Consider the following 19,564-nt stretch of genomic DNA (forward strand, 5'->3'; position numbering starts at 1 on the left):
AAGGGATATCCTTGGATTTATTTTAGGCAACAAGGGATATCTCTGTTATTAAAGAAAACTTTGGTTAAAGATTTTAGGGAAGAATGAAATGTAATAGAGAGGAACAAAGAATTCGAAGAAAATTTAAAATTTTCAAGGGATCAAAGGGACAACCACTCTTGTGGACACTCAGTCATTTGTCATCACTGTTTCTCGAAACTGTCTGTTTCACATTTATTTTATGCTCGGGTGGGATGCCTCGGGACAGCATGTCAACTGTTCAACTCGCTCAAATAGAAAACAGCGTAATCTTTTCTAACAACAAACCTTTATTTGTTTACTGATAAGGTAAAAAGTTACGATTTTCATATTCGCGTCTTTACATAAAAGAGAGCCTTGTTATTGAGACATCGGTCAGTCCTCATCACAGAACATTTTGCATAAACATGAAAAGAAACAAACTGCCAACCAAAGTGCAAGAGCAACAACTCCGAAAACCAAATAGCCAAGTAGAAGTAACAGAACAAGACAAAAACCTGAAAAGCAATAATAGAAAAATTTCTCGTTAAAATATAGCCTTAATACAGGGAAATATATCAGGTGAGTAAGCTCTATATTTATTGAGGAGCACCGTATGTGAAACATGTGACCCTTACAACACAATACAATACAGATTTTATTGTCAGCTCCCCATGGGGGCTTTTCAGAGACAATGATAAAGATAATTTTAAAAAATACTCGAAGATCATCGATAAACAATTATTGAAAAACTATTTACATATAAAATTTATGACATTAAAAATTGATTTAAGAGGAAGGCTTTCATTTTACGTTTAAAAATGATAAGAGATTCACTTAATTTAAAATGGGGTTTCAAGGCATTCCACAAAGTTACAGTTCTGTAATAAAAAGATTTCTGTCCCGACTTGGTTTTAAAAAGCGGTATATTACGCTGGGTAGATGATCTGGTCGCCCGACCGCTAATACTCCCTCTAGAGATAAAATTGGGAGGGGGCAAGGGAATTTCGGGGTAGAAATTCTGCAGTGACTTTTTGTGGGTGAAAATGTTTGATCATCATCGTCATATTTCCCTTCTGTCCTCGTCGAGAACGGGTCCATCAATCCATCTCCTTAAGTAACTTGATCTCGTTCCGCCACCTCTTCCTCCCTCCATGTCTTGACCCCGAGATGTTCTCTCTTCTTGTTGATATCGTTCATCGCCACGTGTCTCGATCGCGGCCGTCCTTGACAGATGTATGATAATTAAAGAAAACTGGACGTGGACTTGTCATGAACTCTCTTATTGTTTTATTTTTTATTTTTTTGATGGAAAGAAAAAAATTTTTTGGTGTAGGACATATTTTGGGTCTAAGTCTGACGATTTCGCCTCCTTAACCTCCTCCCCTCCCTTCTTCACTCTCGTCGCTTAAATATTCCAGTCCAGTGCCTCCTTGGGTGTGTGGCTTTCTGCCACGCCCTTTAACACAGACAGACAGCGGAAGACCGAGACACTAAAGTAAGTGAACTCGTGTTATCTTACGTGAGCCACCGTTAAGTAAAAGGTCTATCGTGTTTTCAAAAGTTCTTACCTTTTCCTTCTAAGTCGTACCAGTTGTAACCACTCTCACATCGAAAGCAGCACTCCATACAGGAAAACTCACTGGACGATGGTGAAGAGTCTTGTATGGCAGATTGAGGACAAGACTGCACCGGGCTCAGAAGAGGCGCGCTGAAAGTGAAGGGTAAGGGAACATCGGCTGTTTTGTACAATGGCCTTTTAATAGCTAAAAGGATTCTTGGTAAGTAATGGGTTACACTAGAGCTAAACAAAATCACAGTTTTGATGATGTTACCGTCTTTACCTGGCACTTTCCACTTGAACTGCAATGACACTGAAAAAAGTTTAAAGATCATTCATCAAGTTTTATGTACTAAACAATAAACCCAAACCTACGGACGATCTAGGGAAGTTCGGTTAAATAAAAAAAAAAATGAGACATTATAACACGCTGACTTGGCCTCAGAACGCCGGAAACCCCATTTTCGAGGTCCACAATTTTAAAAATTCTCCAGGGGAGAGTGCCCTGGGCCCCCTACAGGGCAACACCTTCGGCTGTCCGTATCTCGAATCCCCTTCTCTATTAACCTAGTCCCCAGGATTTCGCGCGGCCATTTTGTTCTCGCGGTTTTCTTTCGCGTCACGCGCGACGGACTGAGCGGAAAAGGGACTACTTGTAGTCTATAAAACGGCAGACGAGTTCAACAGACCTCATTTATTTTGATTTACCATTCCTACAGCCCCGTTAGATTCTCCAGTTCTTCGGCCAGGACCTAGTTTATCATGCTAGTATGTCACGGCATGGCCGTGCAGAGGGAGTTCCCGTACTGTACAACATTTCGTCGCATCTTCCACATTTCTAGGGGCATTTTAATCTTTAATAAATCTTTTGATTACTTGTCTCCCGCGTCGCTGGACTGACAAAATTCTTAATGCACACGCCCACCGAGGTTGATTTCACGACCTCGCTGCCCTGAGGTTGGTAAGGCGATCCTACGTTTATTTATATCACACTTATCCTTTGTGTAAAACAGCTTCCGATTTATGAACGCTCTTAGCTTTCAACACTGGAAAGTATTGCCATCAACCAGTGTTGCACAAGTAGCGCTACACGAAAATAATGGCTGCCACTTTGGCTTGCTAATTCCGTTGCTTTCGGATTTCCGACCTAAGTCTATTATGATTAAAGTTCATTTGATTTTCACTGTGGGGATAAATAAATAATTTAACTCCGCCTCGGATTTCACAAATGGAGTTAATATGACCTTTGGAACACCTTTATCCTAAAGACTCATCTCATTTTAGTTATTTACCAGTTGATGCTGCATTTGAGGTAAAAGGACGACTATTCACGTGAGGAAATAAAATACCATGCTGAACCTACGCTTAACGGTGAAAATGAGCTTCGTACTCAGATATGAATCAGGCGCAGCTTCATGCAGGTTTTACACTCCCCTTTCTGCGTATAAAATCAATTCGGCGAGGATTTATTTATTTGTGTGACGTGTATTTAGCGGTGTATACAGCGCTGGATTGCGACCGATGTATCATTGCGTCGTGTTAGCTTAGTAAGGAAGGCAATCGAATAAAGCGATGGTTCCATTGAGGGTAAATATAAAGGTGAGGACAGGAAAACTGCTCACTTTGTATTGGTGTTGATTTTCAAGCAGCACAAAGTATTCACGAACACAACCCCAACAAAACTGATTCAATTCGTTTCACAAAATTATTCTAGGGGCAACCCGCGAACTAGCATTGATTCAAGACATTTCCGATACCCGTCGTCTTATTAACGAAAAGCTTGAGATTTTTCTCTAAGACTTTTCTTGTGCGTTCCAAACTCCCGCGTGCATCATAACTCGATCGATCAATTCTTGTAGAGAAACAATTGTCAAATACTAACTTGCCATCCGTTGCATGTATGATTGTCTGTTTCGACACTTGCGTTCCTCCTATCCTGGTATGCTCCTCACCATATATTAAGACTTCTTGTCCCGGATTGTTGTTCATGTTTTGCTCGCAGCTAGCTTGAACTGCTCGATGATATTATTGATTTTACTGGCAGCTCTCTTTCCCAGAGTCACCTGTCCCTTTTAGCCGGCGGGGCCTTGGCACTAGGAAAGGTGGCTCTTGAGACACATGATTTGATTGGCTAGATTCTTAAACTTGGACCAAGATTTTCGCTTGCTCAACAAAAGTTCCTTTCCCTAACGTATCCACTAGCTTATTTCTAACTAAAATCGTTCAAATTTAGTTCTTTGACGGGTTAAATATCTCTTCATGACTAACCGGGTCCTCAGTCTGTACTATGAGATAAGCGCGCGGGCCATAGATGGAAGGGGAAAAACAACGACGAGACGACGAGGTTAGAAACATAGTTATAATATTTCTATGAGTGTTTCAGTTACAGGTTCCCAAATGGATTTAAATTTTAGCTGGCTGTAAAATAGAACACGGCCTGCTCAATTGACCAATCATAGCGGGCGTAGTAACTAAGAGGTACCATAAAAAGTATTATAACACTTTTTAACCAATCAAAACTAACACATTGTTTGTATTTTCAGCTAACCAGAAGGAAAATAAATTGCTTTCACGTGCGCTATTGGTGACAGTAGAGTGCCATCTATGCCGAGTTATTTGCGTTTGTTTTGATTGGTCATGTGTGGTTCCTTCAGCTAAATTTGGTTATATACAGTCAATAAAAAAGTATAAAACTAAGCAAGCAACCCCGAACGATGACTCTGGTGATAAACGTTGGATCAATAGTGAATCAATCGGCTTAACAATGAAAATAAAGAGGATCGGATAAAAGCAGTGACCGATACAACGTAGGATTAGTACTATAGAATATACCATATTAGTATCACCCAACTAGCTAGTGGATTAATACAAATCCTGCATTTTGATTGGCTACGCTACTAGAGGACCATTAGTAATAGTCCTCGAGTAGCGAAATTGGCGCAATCGAGCGTGACGCTTTCTTTCGTTTTATTCCCAAACAAATATTTCTTCAACTTGAATTTGCTAACTTTATTATTGCCATTTCTGTCTGACTAGTTGGGTGATACTAAAACAATTAGACCCTTCGCCCTCAAGGGCCACGGGTCTAATTGTTAATTAGGGTTATATTTCGATAGAAACTTGTTTGGTCTTTTAGAAAACAATGCAAGGAACTGAGAAAATAAAATCGCTAGATTATTTCGATTATCAAAATGTAAATTCTCTCTACTCGCTCCATTACGTCAGCAGCTCCCGCTATAGATTTTGTGTTTCTACCTATTTTTAAAATTACGGCTTTCGGCGCGCTTTTTCTTACAGAGTGTTTTCTAAATTCATTTACTTGCATTTGTACTATGTGATTAAAACTAATTTGCTTATCCAGTTTCACACAACAATACAATTTTTTGCATAAGTGGAGTATTGCATAAGAAATATAAACGCTGAGATACAAGGTGTTCCATTGAGTTGCCAACCTGGTTGCCAACTGTGTATGCACGCTGAAATAAAAGTCAACCTACTGACATAGAATAATAATTTGTGGGGGCGTTTTTATTTCTATTTCATTTTAGGTTCTTTATTTTGGAAGCGTTGTTAACAAAACTATTATTCCACTACCGCTTGTTGGATATGAGATGGTTATTTATCATCTCATCAGTATCCAACAAGCGCGAGTAGAAAAATTGTTAATTAGCGTGTAAAGCTAATCTCTTATTGCATATTAATAGAAACTCAAGAATTTGAATGCTATTTTTTCATTTACTGACTGGCCTTTCAGAGCCCCTTGTTAGATTCAGAAGAAATGATGCGAATTTTGTGAGGAACTATTTAAGAAAAATACTATTTACTTGTTGAAATTTAAATTTTTTACCTTGCAAACATATGTATATGAAGAGGCAACATTTGCTTATTATTGCATACCAGTGCAGCTTACCGGAAACAATCAATAGAAAACACTGCTGTTTGAGTTAGCACTATCTTGGGTGAAGAAGTATCAACATAGGTTGCCAAAGATGGACTTACATGAACATACGTGAGCTATCATTGGGTTATCTCAAGTCAACCGACCTAAACTAGCTTGAGCAAGTTAGGATAAATGCAGCTAGTTCTTTTTAAGGTGACCAATTGGTTTAAGGAAACTTTTCTTAAGTTCTTACCTTTTCCTTTTAGATCGTACCACTTGTAACCACTGTCACACCCAAAGCAACAGTCCACACATGAACACTCACTGGACGACGGTGGAGACTGGTCTATAACCACTACAGATGGAGCGGGTTGACGTGCAGGCCGGGTGACGGGAGCCGGCGCCAGCGCTCTAAAATTCATAAAGAGAATGCTAAATGCTAAAATCTGTCAACCGTTATAATAATAGTACGTAGCCATAGCAATGACGACGATGAGATCAAAGGCGACACCAGGTAAATAATGAACTTATATTTTACCTTCCCTAGTGAACGCAATGCAAGCCTAGACATTAGATTAAAACAAGGGCCGGGTTGTTCGAAAGCCGGTTAACGCTAACCCAGAATTAAAAGTTAACCGAAGTATCAATATTTGTTGTGTATAAATGTTTTTCACAGCTCATGTCTTGTGCGGTTCGAGATTACGTAAGCTCAAAACTGAAGGACAAATAATATAAACAGAAAACCCCACCAAAAAAACTACAAAACTGAAATCAAATTTCTTGCTAATCCTGGGTTAGCTTAATGGGGCTTTGAACCATTCTCGTCCCCATAACCCTTTTCGCTTCTCTTAGTCGGCTGGGGCCTTGGCACGAGAATTGAAGGACTCTGCGGACTTAGGATTTTCGAATTGATTCGAATTTTTTTGATTGGCTGTTTGAAAACAAAGAAATCTTGAACGGAAGTCAGAATGTTCGCGCGGATTGCTGGCGCGAAAATATGAAACAGCTGTGACCAGTTAAAATGGAGGACATGGAGGATTTTCCCAGTTCTCCATATTGTTTAACTCACGGCTCAACACTTGTTGCTGTCGCAACAAAACGGTTTTTGTTTTTTTAGAAACCTCTGTTGATATTTTCGGCGAGAAAAGCAGCAAGGAGCCAGACATTTTAAAAGTGCTCGAGTTTTTAACTGGGCAAGAAATTAAGTTTGGCGATGATTTACCAACGAAACTGTGCGAACCATGTTCAGAAGGGTGAAGAATATTAAAGAATTCCGTTCTTTGTAGCTGGCATCACTTTCTTCGCAGGAATTGTCGATCGTAGGATCTTGTGTGAAAAGAGTTTGTGGCTCGCAACAGGTTGGAGAATCACGTTCGCCGAGTGAGGCGAAAAAGAGTGAAACACGAAAGTGTCGGAAGTGGTCGGATGTGTCTTTTCGTTGAGGGCGATCAACATCACAACAAAAATCCCCCCTCATTTTAGACCTATTTCTCCCAAGAATAACTCGACTGCATTACAGCGCCTTCGCCAACTTTAAAAAGTTAGAACCGTTTATAAATGCAGGCTTAGGGTTGGTGCTTCAGAAAATATGTCTAAAATATATTACTGTATTGCCCTTGAAGGAAAACGGTGTGTAAATGGTTTTGTTTTGCGAATAATTGTCGCATATTTTTTTGCTTTGGCATCAAGGGAAGGAACTATGGGAAGACCAATAAGTGATTTCCACTTTTCTTTGCTCACCACAATCTCCAAACGGGAAAGCAGAACTAATGATGATGATGAGTGGATAATGTTTCAGCTGTGTACTGATGCCGTCAGGTATAATTAAATGATTTAGGTGAAATTAGGGTTTTAAAAACCAGTTCTCAGCAAGACATCAATTTCAAAACAAATCTGTCACTGCATAAACCAATAAACATTAAATTCTCAACTGTGATATATGTCCAACTGAAAACAGACATTTAGATATTCTGTTTGTGTTTACCACCTGACAACTAATCAGTGAGAGACTTGCAATCAATTCCCCAAAATAAAGAGACCTTTTTACCAACATTGGGGGTAGAAAAATATGTCCGTTTCTTCAAGCCTCATTTAAACAATTTGCAGCAATTTGAGTTTTACTGAATAAATGACTTGATTTTTTTCATTTCATGGTTACTTAAGAAAATAGTAACTGAGGAAATTTAAACAATAATAGTCTTATGGATAAAGTTTTAAAGTTTACAATGGATTAGAAAATATACAATTGTGTTCATCACTTACAAAATAGGGACTAAGCAATGAAATTTTCACTTTTCAAGAAGAAGTGGTCAACCTATAATTTCTCCTTACTGTAGCAGTAACACATTTTCAAGTAGATAGGCCAAGTCAAGAAAATCATCAACCAAGGGATACCGTTTTGAGGTCAAATTTTCCAATTATATTGTCAATATAATGTACAATGCCCACAATAAATGTATATAAATTGGACTAAATCACTGTAGGAGGCATCCTCTCTCTCATAACTTGTAGTTTTACTATGTACAGAAGAATGTCAAGAAGCAACACTTTGATTTTGTCATCACCAGTGTGTGGTCGTGTCGAACATGTGTAGAAACTGTTCTGCCCATTGGGGTTCACTGCAATGATTTCTGGATCCACCATTCCAAGAGAACTTGATGTATGACATTTTGTTTGCTCAGTTACTGTTGCAGTGAGTGTGACCACAGGCACCTTTGCAAATATGGCACCGAGCACACCTACTTGGACATATGCTGGCCAAAAACTCTTCCTGTAAATACACTGTATGCGAATGCTTGATGATTAGTCAATGATTATAATTAGTTTGTGATCAATGATAGTATACAAGTAGCTAAGCCAATTAAATTTTACAGTTTGAAAGGCACTCATACAGGATTGGGATTGTCAGAGTGCATCGATAAAATAGAAATGATGATCACACAAACAATGCCATCATTCATTGTGATAATTTGTAACCTAATCAGAAAATTGCACCCTAAATTAGAGAAGTGGGGCAAGACTACATAAAGAAGCTTAATCTTGTACACAAACAAAAAGCCATCTACAAGAAGACATGCTGAATATTTCAAAAAAGGTACAAAATTTTATTTGTCACATTCTTTGGCCCCAAAGGATATTTGCTGAGCAAAATTCGTTCACTTTCAAAGCCTTATATTATAAATGGGAATAACTGAAGACAGATATTAAATACTTGCCATTCTGCAGCGAGATATGCTTCATCAAGTACGACAGCTCTCATATTGTGTCTCACATCTTCACAATCCAATAACTTCCTTAATTTTCCAACAAATGCCTCCGGGTGGCCATAAATTATTGGATACTTCGATTGCCTCATATCTTCAATTTGAACCTCGCTCAATGACTCAGTATTCCGAACCATTAGACAGCTGACCCGCAAATCGTTCTGCTTCACGGTCTGATCACGCATTTAAAGGCGAAACAACCAAAATAAAAAATTCAGTTGATCCATGCCAGGAGTCAAAAACTGAAAGGGCAATAACTGAAAAATCAATGACTTGCCAAAGCAGGTAGAAGATTAGTGTCTTTCGTTAAAACAACAATGTTCCTTATCACCTCTTTCTGTTCTACACTGACGGAAAAATTCTCCAAATTGATACCATTTAAGGCCCGAAACAAAGATTCCTCGAATCCTGCCTCCACGCCGCCATTTTCAATCCCATACAGAATATAGAAACATCACGACTACATGCATGAAGACCGGAAGTCTTAGAATCTAGGACTCGGAAATCCTATATGTCTCCAGAGCCCTTTGATTCTCGTGCTAAGGCCCCAGCCGGCTAAGAGAAGCGAAAAGGGCTATGGGACGAGAATGGCTTTGAACAAGCCGGCCGTGATGTTTAGAAGCACTAAGCAACTGCTGAATAACTGAAAAGTTTTTTCATCAATAAATCATCACTCAGGACTCACCTTGACTCCACAGCTGGGGGAGCACTGAAAAGAAATTGAAAGAGAAATTGTATTATCAACCAAAATACAATCTCTAACTAAGAATGCATGCATACTTCCAAAATACATGTACATCATTTTCCTAAGATCGTCAAAACATTACTGCACCTACTGTTAATAAGGCTCTCTGTGAAGCTTCGATATTGGTTGGGAATACGATAAAAACTTCACCAAGGCAACCTCGTGTATTCCTCAAGAAGCAGGCGGCCAAGAACCCCATCATAAATCGACCCCCATAATCAGCCAAATTTACGTGAAAGGGTCATAATTAACATTTTTCTTGGTGACACAGGCATAGCCAGAGAAAGCAATTCCAGAGCTTTTCGTTCAACGACAGAAAAGTCAGATTGCTTAGAAACACAATATCCTTACTGAGTGTGTAGCAAAAATGTTAAATTGATTAATCAGCATAATCTTTTAGAAAACAGCCGTAAGAAAATACGCCCGCTGATTGGTTAAAAATCGTGTTTCTATAACTCGATGGAAACACAGTACATTGTTGTGAAAATCGTACTTAAGTTGTGAGTTGTTTACGCACTTTTTGTAACTGACGAAGGTCGAGAGACCGAAATGTTTTATAAAGTTTTACATATTTTTTTATCTTTTTAAACCAAAAGTTGTCCATTTTCGGTCTCTTTTTAACCGAGTTTTTATATATATAGATATATCTATATATAAACTAACAGAAGCACACATTAGTAATTGCAATGTTTTTGACACAGGTGTATGTCCAATGCACAGTTTTACCTTAAATCTGCCACAGATCTGGCCGTTGTGATCTGATACGCAACAACACCACTAAAAGAGTGGAAAAAGAACAGTGTTAAATTGTACTCAAACAAAAATATAATTGGATAAAACTTTTAGCCAAAACTAAATAGAATTAAATTACTGAAATTCTATTGACTGTTGAAAGACTTGAAATTAAAGTGAAGTTGATAAGTTACACATGAACAAGTTCTCGTTGGCAAGTGTCCTTGGTAATTAAAAACGATCAGCAAGTTTTCATTATCAAACTTTTGTTTTCTCGTTTAAACTAATACCGCGTTCACGCCAACAGGTTAAACATGTTTAAAAGTGGTTTTAACTATGTAAGGTTAAAAATAGGCCCTTTGCACGATCCGGTCACATGGTACAAAATCACACATGTTGGTGAGCAAGTTGCACAGTGGGACTTCCAAAACAATGCGACTCGTACCAGTCCACCTGGACCTGCCTTTGTTTTGGAAGTCCCACTGCGGAACTTGCTCACCAGCGTGTGTGATTTTGTACCACGTGACCGGATCGTGCAAAGGGCCTATTAGTCGCTCATAAATACCGTATACACCCCACAACCATACAAGGTAAAAACGTGTTTGATTAAAACATGGTAGCAACGTGGTTTGAAATCTGTCTTCTCAAAATGATTTCAAAGCATAATCGACAAATTGGAAAAAAACTAAACCTGATTTAGTTAAGCTAGGTTAGCTGATGTGAATGGGGCAGAAATATCAACTAAAATTCTCTTGGTTCATTGCATCATTGCGTTTGATGTAACTGACCAGATTGCTTTATCTTCGTTTCTCTAGGTTCACTAATTTCGAATTATTATGAATTATTAAAAATCACAACGCTCTAATTCGACTAAAAAGGTTTATAAAAAAATCATGTTTATCGCTTTCCTAACTTTTTACTGATTTATAATTGTCAAGCATTAGTCCTTTTGTTCTGATACTTTGATAGAGTTTATGGCAATTTCCATCCTCTTGCTGACTTTGTGTTTCACAATATGAAGATAAGACCGGAGAAATCAGGTATTTTATTGATATGCCACCAGATTTTCAGAACTAAAATTTTATAAAAAGCTTGGGGCTATGGGAGGATTCTAAAAGATTATCAAAAAATTCCTTACATATCTTTGCTAATAAACACGAAAAGTTGGTATCTCGCTGGTCTGGTAGAGAAGTAAATCCCACGATCTTGATGTACGAAAAGATTGCCTAATTGTTACTAGGATATATTGCAAGTTTGCTGTAGTCCAGTTTTCTAAGAAGACGTGTATCGGTGACTTATTATGTTTCGGTTCAGTCGGTACACACGACATGAAACTACTGCAAACCGTTCGCTCGAGCTCGCTGTTTAAGACATAAACGCAATCTCTTAATCGCAATAGTATACTGCTATCAGTGTTACTTTGACCAAAGTGGTATATTTTAGTAAGCATAACAAGTGAATCGACCAGACAGTGAGACTTTTTCAGCAGGAGGCAGAAAGAATGATTTGCATTTTTCTTTGCTCAACCTTCTCAAGTAGTTAATTGAGACAAATTCAAAACCAGTGAAATTGATTTCCATACTTGAGGTAAACCGTAGAATTGAGTTCAGTTTTGGTTTTGGAACACTTCAAACGAATCATGCACCGACTTTAGCCTTTCGCTCGGCAGGGGTAATTTGCAGAATGCCGAATGCCGAATGCACTGTTTGCTTGCGGTTAGCTTTTATTTGTTGGACAGGGCCATATGAAATATAATGCTGCCCTTAACAAACAAAAGCTAACCGCAAGCAAACATGAGTGAAACTACTAAACCGCAAGCAAACAGTGCATTTGGCGCTCGGTGTTCGGCGTTCTGCAAAATACCCCTGCCGCCTTTCGCTCATTTCAGGAAACAGCCTTCAGCTACCCTGCAAACAGAGTCACCTTCGATCTTCCTAGAAAAATCGGGAAGAGGAAGAAGATTTTTCTAGGAGAGTCGAAGAGACACTGCCCGCAGGGTTTCAATTTAGCTATTTCTTTAAACCATTTTAAGTACTTGGCAACAAGAGCGAAAATGCTACGGCGATGTCGAGAACTTCCGCATCGCAAACATATAACAGAGCACCATGTATTAGAGTACTCGCCCATACTTACCCGTCGGCTGTAGTCCCTATCACTGTCTTCTTCGCCACTTCAGTTTCTCCAATCCTGATACGCTCTTCTTGAACGGCTATCATGGCTTCCGGTTGGTTGTTGTTCATTTTTGTTTCATAGTTAGTTCTGCTAGCTCTGCTCAGTGTTTATCAACTTATGGACCAGAGTACAAGTGCGTTTGTCAGTCTGAGAGTAGGCGTTTTCCGTGAACTTGCATAAATTATCCCGGCTGGAGTTCAAGTCATAGTCAGGAATTATTGTTTATGGTCTAATTTGATATTCGAGTTAGCTTTCGAGGAGAATCCGCGATCCAGTCAGACTCAAATTACATTCAGACTGTAAAACAGTGGGAAAGTATCTTCAATTTATGTTATCATCTACAAGAGATATTACCCCGAATTTGGTAAGCTTACATATTAACAAAAGCGATTATTGAAGGAGTTTATAAATAATCTCAAGGCTATAAATAATCCCAGGTCAGCGAGAAGTGGCTCTAGGACAATCACTTGTAAACATTAAATTGTGTTCAAGTCATTGTAGAGGGTCTGAATGGGGGTACCTCGATAACAATAAACACTTAAATTTTTGGCTCTGTAACACAGAACAGTTAAATTTTAGGCATTTTAACACTAGCAGTAAAAAATTCTCTGTAACAGTAAAATTTATCTAGAAGGAAACAAAAACGGCTCCAAACAGGGCAACGTTATTTTGTTCAGTATATTAAGAAGTTGCCTTTTTGGCGAGGGAGCCTTTTCGACGTAAAAAAGTGCATTCTAACCCTAAGGTCTAGAGTTAGGGCCACTTTCCGACGAAGACAGCCGAAGACAGCCGAAGATTTCCGAAGACTATCGAAGATGTAAAGAGACTACTAATGATGCCCGAAGACTACCGAAGTTTTCCAAGGAGAATTCCGAAAATTTTCGACTATATTTTCGATGCTGCCATTCCGCCATGATGTTTCGACGCTGACCAAAGGATCGTGGGCTCCTGGCACGAGGTAGTTCCCCAGTGCTACCCAGGCTTCCCAGAATAGACAGAACACTGTTGCACACTGGGTCGAAAAAAGAGATTACAGAACCTTTGAGAGGCTTTGAGCACGGGCTCAAAGGTCATGAGTGATCTTATTACCGATTTTTGTACAGCAGATAAGAATTTGCAATGCTAAAAGACTATGGGACCCTATGGGTTTTCCTCGAAAAACCCTCCAAACACTTAACCCCATTCAGACCCTCATTGTACAGGTTCTGGCCTATTTGAGTATTGGGCTAACTAAATACTTACTTAAAACTTATTACTTTATTATTAGGCTTACTAAATGAATACCAAAACCATTTTTACTTATAAAAGGCGTTTAAGACAGTCAAACAACAGAAACAGTACAATGGCCAGACTGAATCTCGATGTGGACGTTTTGTGGACCTCAACCTCTCAGTTCGTATTAAAATATTTGACACTGTGGGTAGCACTGAAATACAATACTCGCATTTTCACTTCTTTGGCTCAAGGTTGAACAAAATTTGATTCAGTTAAGATCAGGCTGGTAACAAGTCGAGCTTTCTGAGTCAGTGAACTCTTTCTTAGTTCTGTTGTCGCTGTTACTTCCTGTGGGTTAAGACATCAATCGATAGCTTTTCAAATCTAAAATATATGAAGTCTAGTTTCAGGTTCATCCTTTGTTAGTCATCCTACATTTATTATTCCTGACAATGCTGGATAGCACTTATGATGTCTCTGCAACAAATTGACTTAAGTTGTTCTTTAGTCATGTCTGACATCCATAACAGCTGCATCAACACGAGCACGAGCTTGTGCTCGAGCGTCTACTCGAGTTAGCTCTTGAATCCAGTGCTTCCATGACTTTACAGACAAAGTAAAGGATCGCCAATGCGAACACAATAACTCCGACAATCAAATATCCCACCAGAAGGAACAGCACACACCAAAAACCTGAAAAATAAAACATGAAATTTTAAACAACAGAATGCCGCTTTGGATTAGCTTTACATCTCAATACCTTAATACCCCAGTTGGTCATATTTAACCGCGCGGCCATGGGCCGAGCGCGGTTCTAGGTTTACCCGTGGTTTATTTTTTTTTTTTTTGTCGGTGACCAGACGCAGACCTCCGCTCGGCCAAACTTTGAGTCACGCAACGTGTGATGTTTTTCCGCCAGAAGCTGTTAAAACATAAATACACGGACAATTTTACGGATATTGTTTTCTTTTTTGTGGGTAAAATATATTTTCTTTTTTTTTTCTATCAAAGCGTTGGATTTAAAGGGAATAATAAATACGCTGAAAAAAGGTATTACGTCAGCCATGGAATGCGCTGACGTTGCAGCTTTCACTTTCGCTACGTGACAAATAAGATCGTGTTTACTTTGCAAGTTTATTTCGGCAGAAGCGACGGTCATTAATTTATTTGTAATTTTCCCAGTATTTCTTGCGGTTTTAGGCAAATGAAGTAAATCCTTTGGCTGTTTCATCGCAGCGAGTTCATAGATCGGAAGGAAAATTAAATATTTGCAAGCCAAGCAAAGAACTTGTCAGAACGTGCAAAGATTACGTCATTGATAGGGAAATAACCACCGTACTAAAGATAGCCGTAGATAACGCAATTCTTGAATTATGTGACTTGTGTGACTTCTTTGCTAACCCTTAACTCAAGGGAAAAAAACAATTAAATTTAATCGTGACTTTAAAGAAAGAAAGCGGTTTGTAATAGTGTTCGTATCTGCATGCCCGTACATATCCCGAAGAAAGTTCCAGATTAAGACTATTACGTCATCGGAGATGTCACAACGGCTACGACTGATGGTGCGATAATAGAGTTTGTGTTGATCAAGTGCTGTGATGTCTACAGTAATCAATGAATCATCAGAGATTGCTTTGGAATATGCACTGCGTTGCGACTGTAGTACTAAGAAAACAGTTAAATTTTAAAAGCGCGGTTATAAGATCTAACAGATCTTCTTGTTTGATTCAAGGCCGGGTTAGCAATGGCTTCCGCCACTTTCCAGCACTTTAACCCGTCTTTGACAGATTCATTCTACCACTGCTAATTCTACATACAGCTCTATCAAACAAATGTCCAGTCTTGGCCGAAACAAGTTGTGGCGCAGGTTTTAGAGGCTGCCCCTTGAAGTTATCGGGGCAGTCAATGAAATAACTTCAAACTTCAACTTCTTTATTATTGTGCACTATTTACAGAGTTAATTTACATCAGTATTATAAAATAAAGAAATATTTGTTGCATATGGCTATGGAAAGAATAAAAAGAACATGTGCTGCGTGGCAACCAGCTGGTAGAACAGAAATACATTATAGAATAATACATTACTGAAAATAAACTACTGAAAACCCTTCAATTTGATGAAGAAAAATTGGAATAGTTCCTACCTTTCCCTGAGAACTCATACCACTTGGAATTAGTGTCATACAAACAACAAAAGTTCTCGAGGCAGTTTGAACAGCTTTTCTTTCGCGCATCAGATTCAAGCTGGGGCGCAGAAGGAAGGATACCTGGAGGTGCTATTGGCGCTGGGTGAGGAAGCCAGGCTTCCATCCTTGGCACAGTAGGCTGAAAAACGCCGCTGAAAATCCACAAAATACTTTGTGTTATACTTAACAATTAGATTATGAGCTCGAGATTTATATCGATAGTTGACGATCATGCACAGAAATCGAGAGCGAATAATCTAATTGTTTTAGTATAAATCTACTAGTCGTTCAATACTTTATCCAAATCCTCCTCACAGACACTTCGAAAACCTAAAAAAGCGGGCGTCATTTTGTTAACAAGGGCACACTGCTACGCTACCCACTATCTATCACAGAATACATAGTGAGTAGGGTAGCCAATCAGAGAACGGCATTCGTGATAAGCTGTGATAGAACGCTAGTAGATTTATACTAATACAGTACATGTTAAATTAATATTCTTTGATTGTCTTTGAATTCAGCTGACAAAGATTGACTTTAACTATGGAATCGTGTTGAAACTGTTGATACAAGTGAAGCGAACGGATTTTTAGAATTCAAATGGAAGAAATGCTTGCAATAGAAATCTTGTATTTGGATTTAACTTTGACGCCTTGATTTTCGCATCGTTTCCTGATTTGACGAAATTATATTAAATTCAGATTCTCTCGTTCAAGTCTACTTGCTTTTTTGTTACTGAAATAACAAACAAACTACTATCAGTTTTTATGAGTCTGTACTATTACAATACTGACAATTAATTTAGTCAAAATGTTATCAAATTAGCCTATCCCAGTTTGCTGCAATTTAACTAAGCTGAGCAAGACAACTGATGAGTGACTCAAACAACCTACCTTGCCCCTGCAGTATTGATTTGTGTGTAGTGAAGTGTAGAGACACTAAAACCAAAAGACGAAGAAAAAGACGATGTTTAACTGAAGCGTTTGGCGAACACACGTTTAACATTTCATCAAATTAAATAAAAACAATAACAGAGCATCTCAACAGAAAATCTATACATTTCTGAAACCTAAGCACGTATAGAAATTGAGCATATACATTACATACCGAAGACAATATATTAAGTTAAGAAATATAAACATTAGAAAAGTTGCCAAACATTTTAGAGAATAATTAAAACATGGACTATATTTAAGAAATAGAAAACATGTACCGTGTTTCTATCGAGTTATAGAGACACGATCGAGTGGAAGTTTGGGAGAACGAGAAATGCTGTGGGAACACGAGCCGCAGGTGAGTGTTTCCACAACTTTTCCGAGTTCTCCCAAACTTTCACGAGTGTGTCTATCAAGTAATTAGACTATGAGCTCTCGATTTCTATTTAAACATTAGAGTGTTTCTGGAGAGGAACTATCGCCTGATAGTTGCCCAGCGAAAATTTGATATTCTTAAAACAAATATTTACCCGAGAAGCGAAGCTTCGAGGGCAAATATGCTAGTTTTAAGAACATCAAATTTCCAAGGGGCAACTATCAGACCGATAGTTTCTAGACATAAGCTCTCTATTGTCTTTATTGTTCACCACTAAATTTTCTTCCGTGCGCCTGTTCAAAAATCATCAGTTGAATAATTTTCAACTTCTTTAGATGAAAGCCGCGAAAGCCAAATGTAAAATTTGAAAAACATAACAAACAAAAACCCTCTTAATACAAATTCAATTGTTTATTTTCTATAAGCCCGCTTGTTTACAGAAATATTTTCACGGACGAGTACTATTCATCCGGGTATTTTCCTCAGACGGGCAGTATGGGCTGATGGTGTCTCTCCGCGGATGAACACTATCGCGTCACGTGACCAATTTAAACCAATAAGAATCGGAGAATATTTAGAGGGGAACTATAATGCGTGATAGTTGACGTGGTCTGTGTCCTCGTCAACATATCACGAATAGAAATCGAGAGCGAATGATGTCATTGTTTTAGTATAAATCCACTAGTCGTTCAAAACTTTAGCTAAATCCTCTTCACAGACACTTCGAAAAGATCAAGAAGCGGCCGTCATTTTGGTAACAAGGGCACACTGCTACGCTACTCACTACCTATCACAGAATAGATAGTGAGTAGTGTGGCTAATCAAAGAACGGCATAGAACGCCAGTAGATTTATACGAAAACTCGTTAGAAATACAGAGAACATGTTTTCTATTTCTTTTAGAAATTACCGCGACGAAAAAAAGAAAAACAACTTGTTTACTTCGATCATCAAAATGTAAATTCTCCTTGCTTGCGCCATCATTACGTCAACAGCTCGTGCTAATCTTGTATAATTCTTGTTGTTCTCTCTAAGCCTTTCCGAGATGACTTTCCATTGTTATGGTTGATGCTGCTGTTATTATTCCAATTTCTCCTGAACAGAAGTCATTTGGATTCGTCAAGCCACATTTAAGGAGATAATGACTTCCAAGACTGAGGACTGATTCTGTGCTGTCCCAGCTTAGAGAGTTGTGCTCCAAAGAGGGCAATAAGCTTAATGTTTTGTTGGTGTGTTGTACATTATTTTCGTTGTTTCGGATAACAGCATGAAGGAGTGGAATTACCGTCACTCCACTATTCTTCACTCTTGGAATTGGGTGGTATTTTGGAATTTTGATCAGTTTTTCTTTAAAAAAATCAATGTTCATTTGTAAGAATGCGGATGCATGAAGGTGGTTTTTAATAAACGTTCTGTCAAGTTGAACAAGAACATAAACGCGCAGTGATTCTTGTGTTAAGAGTAATCTGCAATGAGACGCGATTTCATTGTAACATGAGCTACTTCCGTTTTTCACCGAATCCGACAGGGTGTCTAGAATCACAGACCGACTCGCGCCATGTAAACATCTTAGCTTTTAAAAAGCTGTCGAATTATCACATCTAACTTTATAGGAAACAGCACTTGTGTACCAAGGTTTAGATATGAAGAAACAAATGAGATGCTGTGATAATTGCAACATGAAATAAGCAGCACAAGTGAGGTGGTAAACTAACCCTTCATCGGTTGCGGCTACAAATGTTGTGCTGGTCTTTTCGATTCCTCCTTCCCTGACACGTTCTTCTCGGACAGCCATCAGGCCTTCTCGTCCGCTGTTCATTGTCTCATTCAGTTTGGTCTTGTTCTTCGCTGAGCACCTGAGGTGTTTTTGTATCTTTTGTTGCTGATCATGTAATCCACGAACTCCCGCGAATTACTTACAAAGCGATCACGCGTCAGATCTGTTGTACAGTCCTTAGCAATGTCATTGATGCATGACCAGCGGGTTAAAAAGTTTCGGACAACCTAACGTTTACAGGGACCGCGCAGGGGGAGGGGCTGGGGGCTTAATCAACCCCTCCCCCTCCCACTCATTCTTTTTCAGTTCTTAAGTAAAACTGAAAATCAAGAGCCAAAGTTTGACGGGGAATCTTCAGTCGGATATATGTGGACGGATTATTGGGTGCCCAGCACAAATGAACGTAGGTGATAAACTGATAAAAAACGACTTAAATTTCAACTCATTCTTTGATGCAATTTTACAAAAAAAAACTCGGTGAAGAGGAGAATGCATACACTATGCAAGGAGGACTGGAGAACAATCATATCCTGTGAAAAGACTGGACTGCTAAGGAAAATACATTGCCTCAATGACTCGCAGTTTTGATTTGCCGCATTTGTTTGTTTCCGTTTTGATTGAAGATGAATGGTGTTGAGAGAAACTTGTTAGATCCATAGTCCATTAAACGTTAAATTCAGTGGAATAAATCGTTCGCTTCACCTAGGATTTGAAAGCGAAACTAAA

At 38.7% G+C, this 19,564-nt stretch overlaps 3 protein-coding genes across 4 annotated transcripts; all 3 read right to left on the reverse strand.

The window, feature by feature from the left end:
* Positions 1 to 386: 386 nt before the first annotated feature.
* Positions 387 to 5,004, reverse strand: LOC145463201 (uncharacterized). 2 transcript variants are annotated; one of them, XM_081446936.1, is made up of 4 exons: positions 3,441 to 5,004; positions 1,842 to 1,871; positions 1,569 to 1,708; positions 387 to 515 (listed from the first exon to the last, which is right to left on the reverse strand). In XM_081446936.1, the coding sequence occupies exons 1-4, from the start codon at positions 3,545 to 3,547 to the stop codon at positions 394 to 396; spliced, it is 399 nt and encodes a 132-aa protein (XP_081303062.1). In that variant the 5' UTR covers positions 3,548 to 5,004; the 3' UTR covers positions 387 to 393. The 2 variants fall into 2 exon arrangements, with proteins under 2 accessions (XP_081303062.1, XP_081303060.1); XM_081446934.1 differs by having other exon boundaries at positions 1,569 to 1,871; positions 3,441 to 3,539.
* Positions 5,005 to 5,104: 100 nt separating this feature from the next.
* On the reverse strand, positions 5,105 to 12,419 carry LOC145462202 (uncharacterized). The gene is made up of 4 exons (XM_081445707.1): positions 12,312 to 12,419; positions 10,173 to 10,223; positions 9,387 to 9,410; positions 5,105 to 5,849 (listed from the first exon to the last, which is right to left on the reverse strand). The coding sequence occupies exons 1-4, from the start codon at positions 12,416 to 12,418 to the stop codon at positions 5,603 to 5,605; spliced, it is 429 nt and encodes a 142-aa protein (XP_081301833.1). The 5' UTR covers position 12,419; the 3' UTR covers positions 5,105 to 5,602.
* Positions 12,420 to 14,100: 1,681 nt separating this feature from the next.
* Positions 14,101 to 19,252, reverse strand: LOC145462201 (uncharacterized). The gene is made up of 4 exons (XM_081445706.1): positions 18,777 to 19,252; positions 16,645 to 16,689; positions 15,710 to 15,903; positions 14,101 to 14,258 (listed from the first exon to the last, which is right to left on the reverse strand). The coding sequence occupies exons 1-4, from the start codon at positions 18,878 to 18,880 to the stop codon at positions 14,101 to 14,103; spliced, it is 501 nt and encodes a 166-aa protein (XP_081301832.1). The 5' UTR covers positions 18,881 to 19,252.
* Positions 19,253 to 19,564: the final 312 nt, after the last annotated feature.

This window comes from Orbicella franksi, chromosome 12 (assembly GCF_964199315.1).
Source record: "Orbicella franksi chromosome 12, jaOrbFran1.1, whole genome shotgun sequence".
NCBI lineage: Eukaryota > Metazoa > Cnidaria > Anthozoa > Scleractinia > Merulinidae > Orbicella > Orbicella franksi.

Excerpts from the sequence above, each read along its gene's own strand:
- LOC145463201 (XM_081446934.1), bottom strand. Across the intron at positions 516-1,568 it reads GTACGACTTAGAAGGAAAAG|GTTTTTGTCTTGTTCTGTTA; the intron begins GTAAGAACTTTT and ends ATTGCTTTTCAG.
- LOC145462202 (XM_081445707.1), bottom strand. The coding sequence starts at position 12,418 with ATGAACAACAACCAACCGGAAGCCATGATAGCCGTTCAAGAAGAGCGT. Across the intron at positions 10,224-12,311 it reads ATAGGGACTACAGCCGACGG|TGGTGTTGTTGCGTATCAGA; the intron begins GTAAGTATGGGC and ends CCACTCTTTTAG. Across the intron at positions 5,850-9,386 it reads CCCCCAGCTGTGGAGTCAAG|AGCGCTGGCGCCGGCTCCCG; the intron begins GTGAGTCCTGAG and ends TATGAATTTTAG.
- LOC145462201 (XM_081445706.1), bottom strand. The coding sequence starts at position 18,880 with ATGAACAGCGGACGAGAAGGCCTGATGGCTGTCCGAGAAGAACGTGTC. Across the intron at positions 16,690-18,776 it reads GTAGCCGCAACCGATGAAGG|TGTCTCTACACTTCACTACA; the intron begins GTTAGTTTACCA and ends TTTTGGTTTTAG. Across the intron at positions 15,904-16,644 it reads ATCAATACTGCAGGGGCAAG|CGGCGTTTTTCAGCCTACTG; the intron begins GTAGGTTGTTTG and ends GTGGATTTTCAG.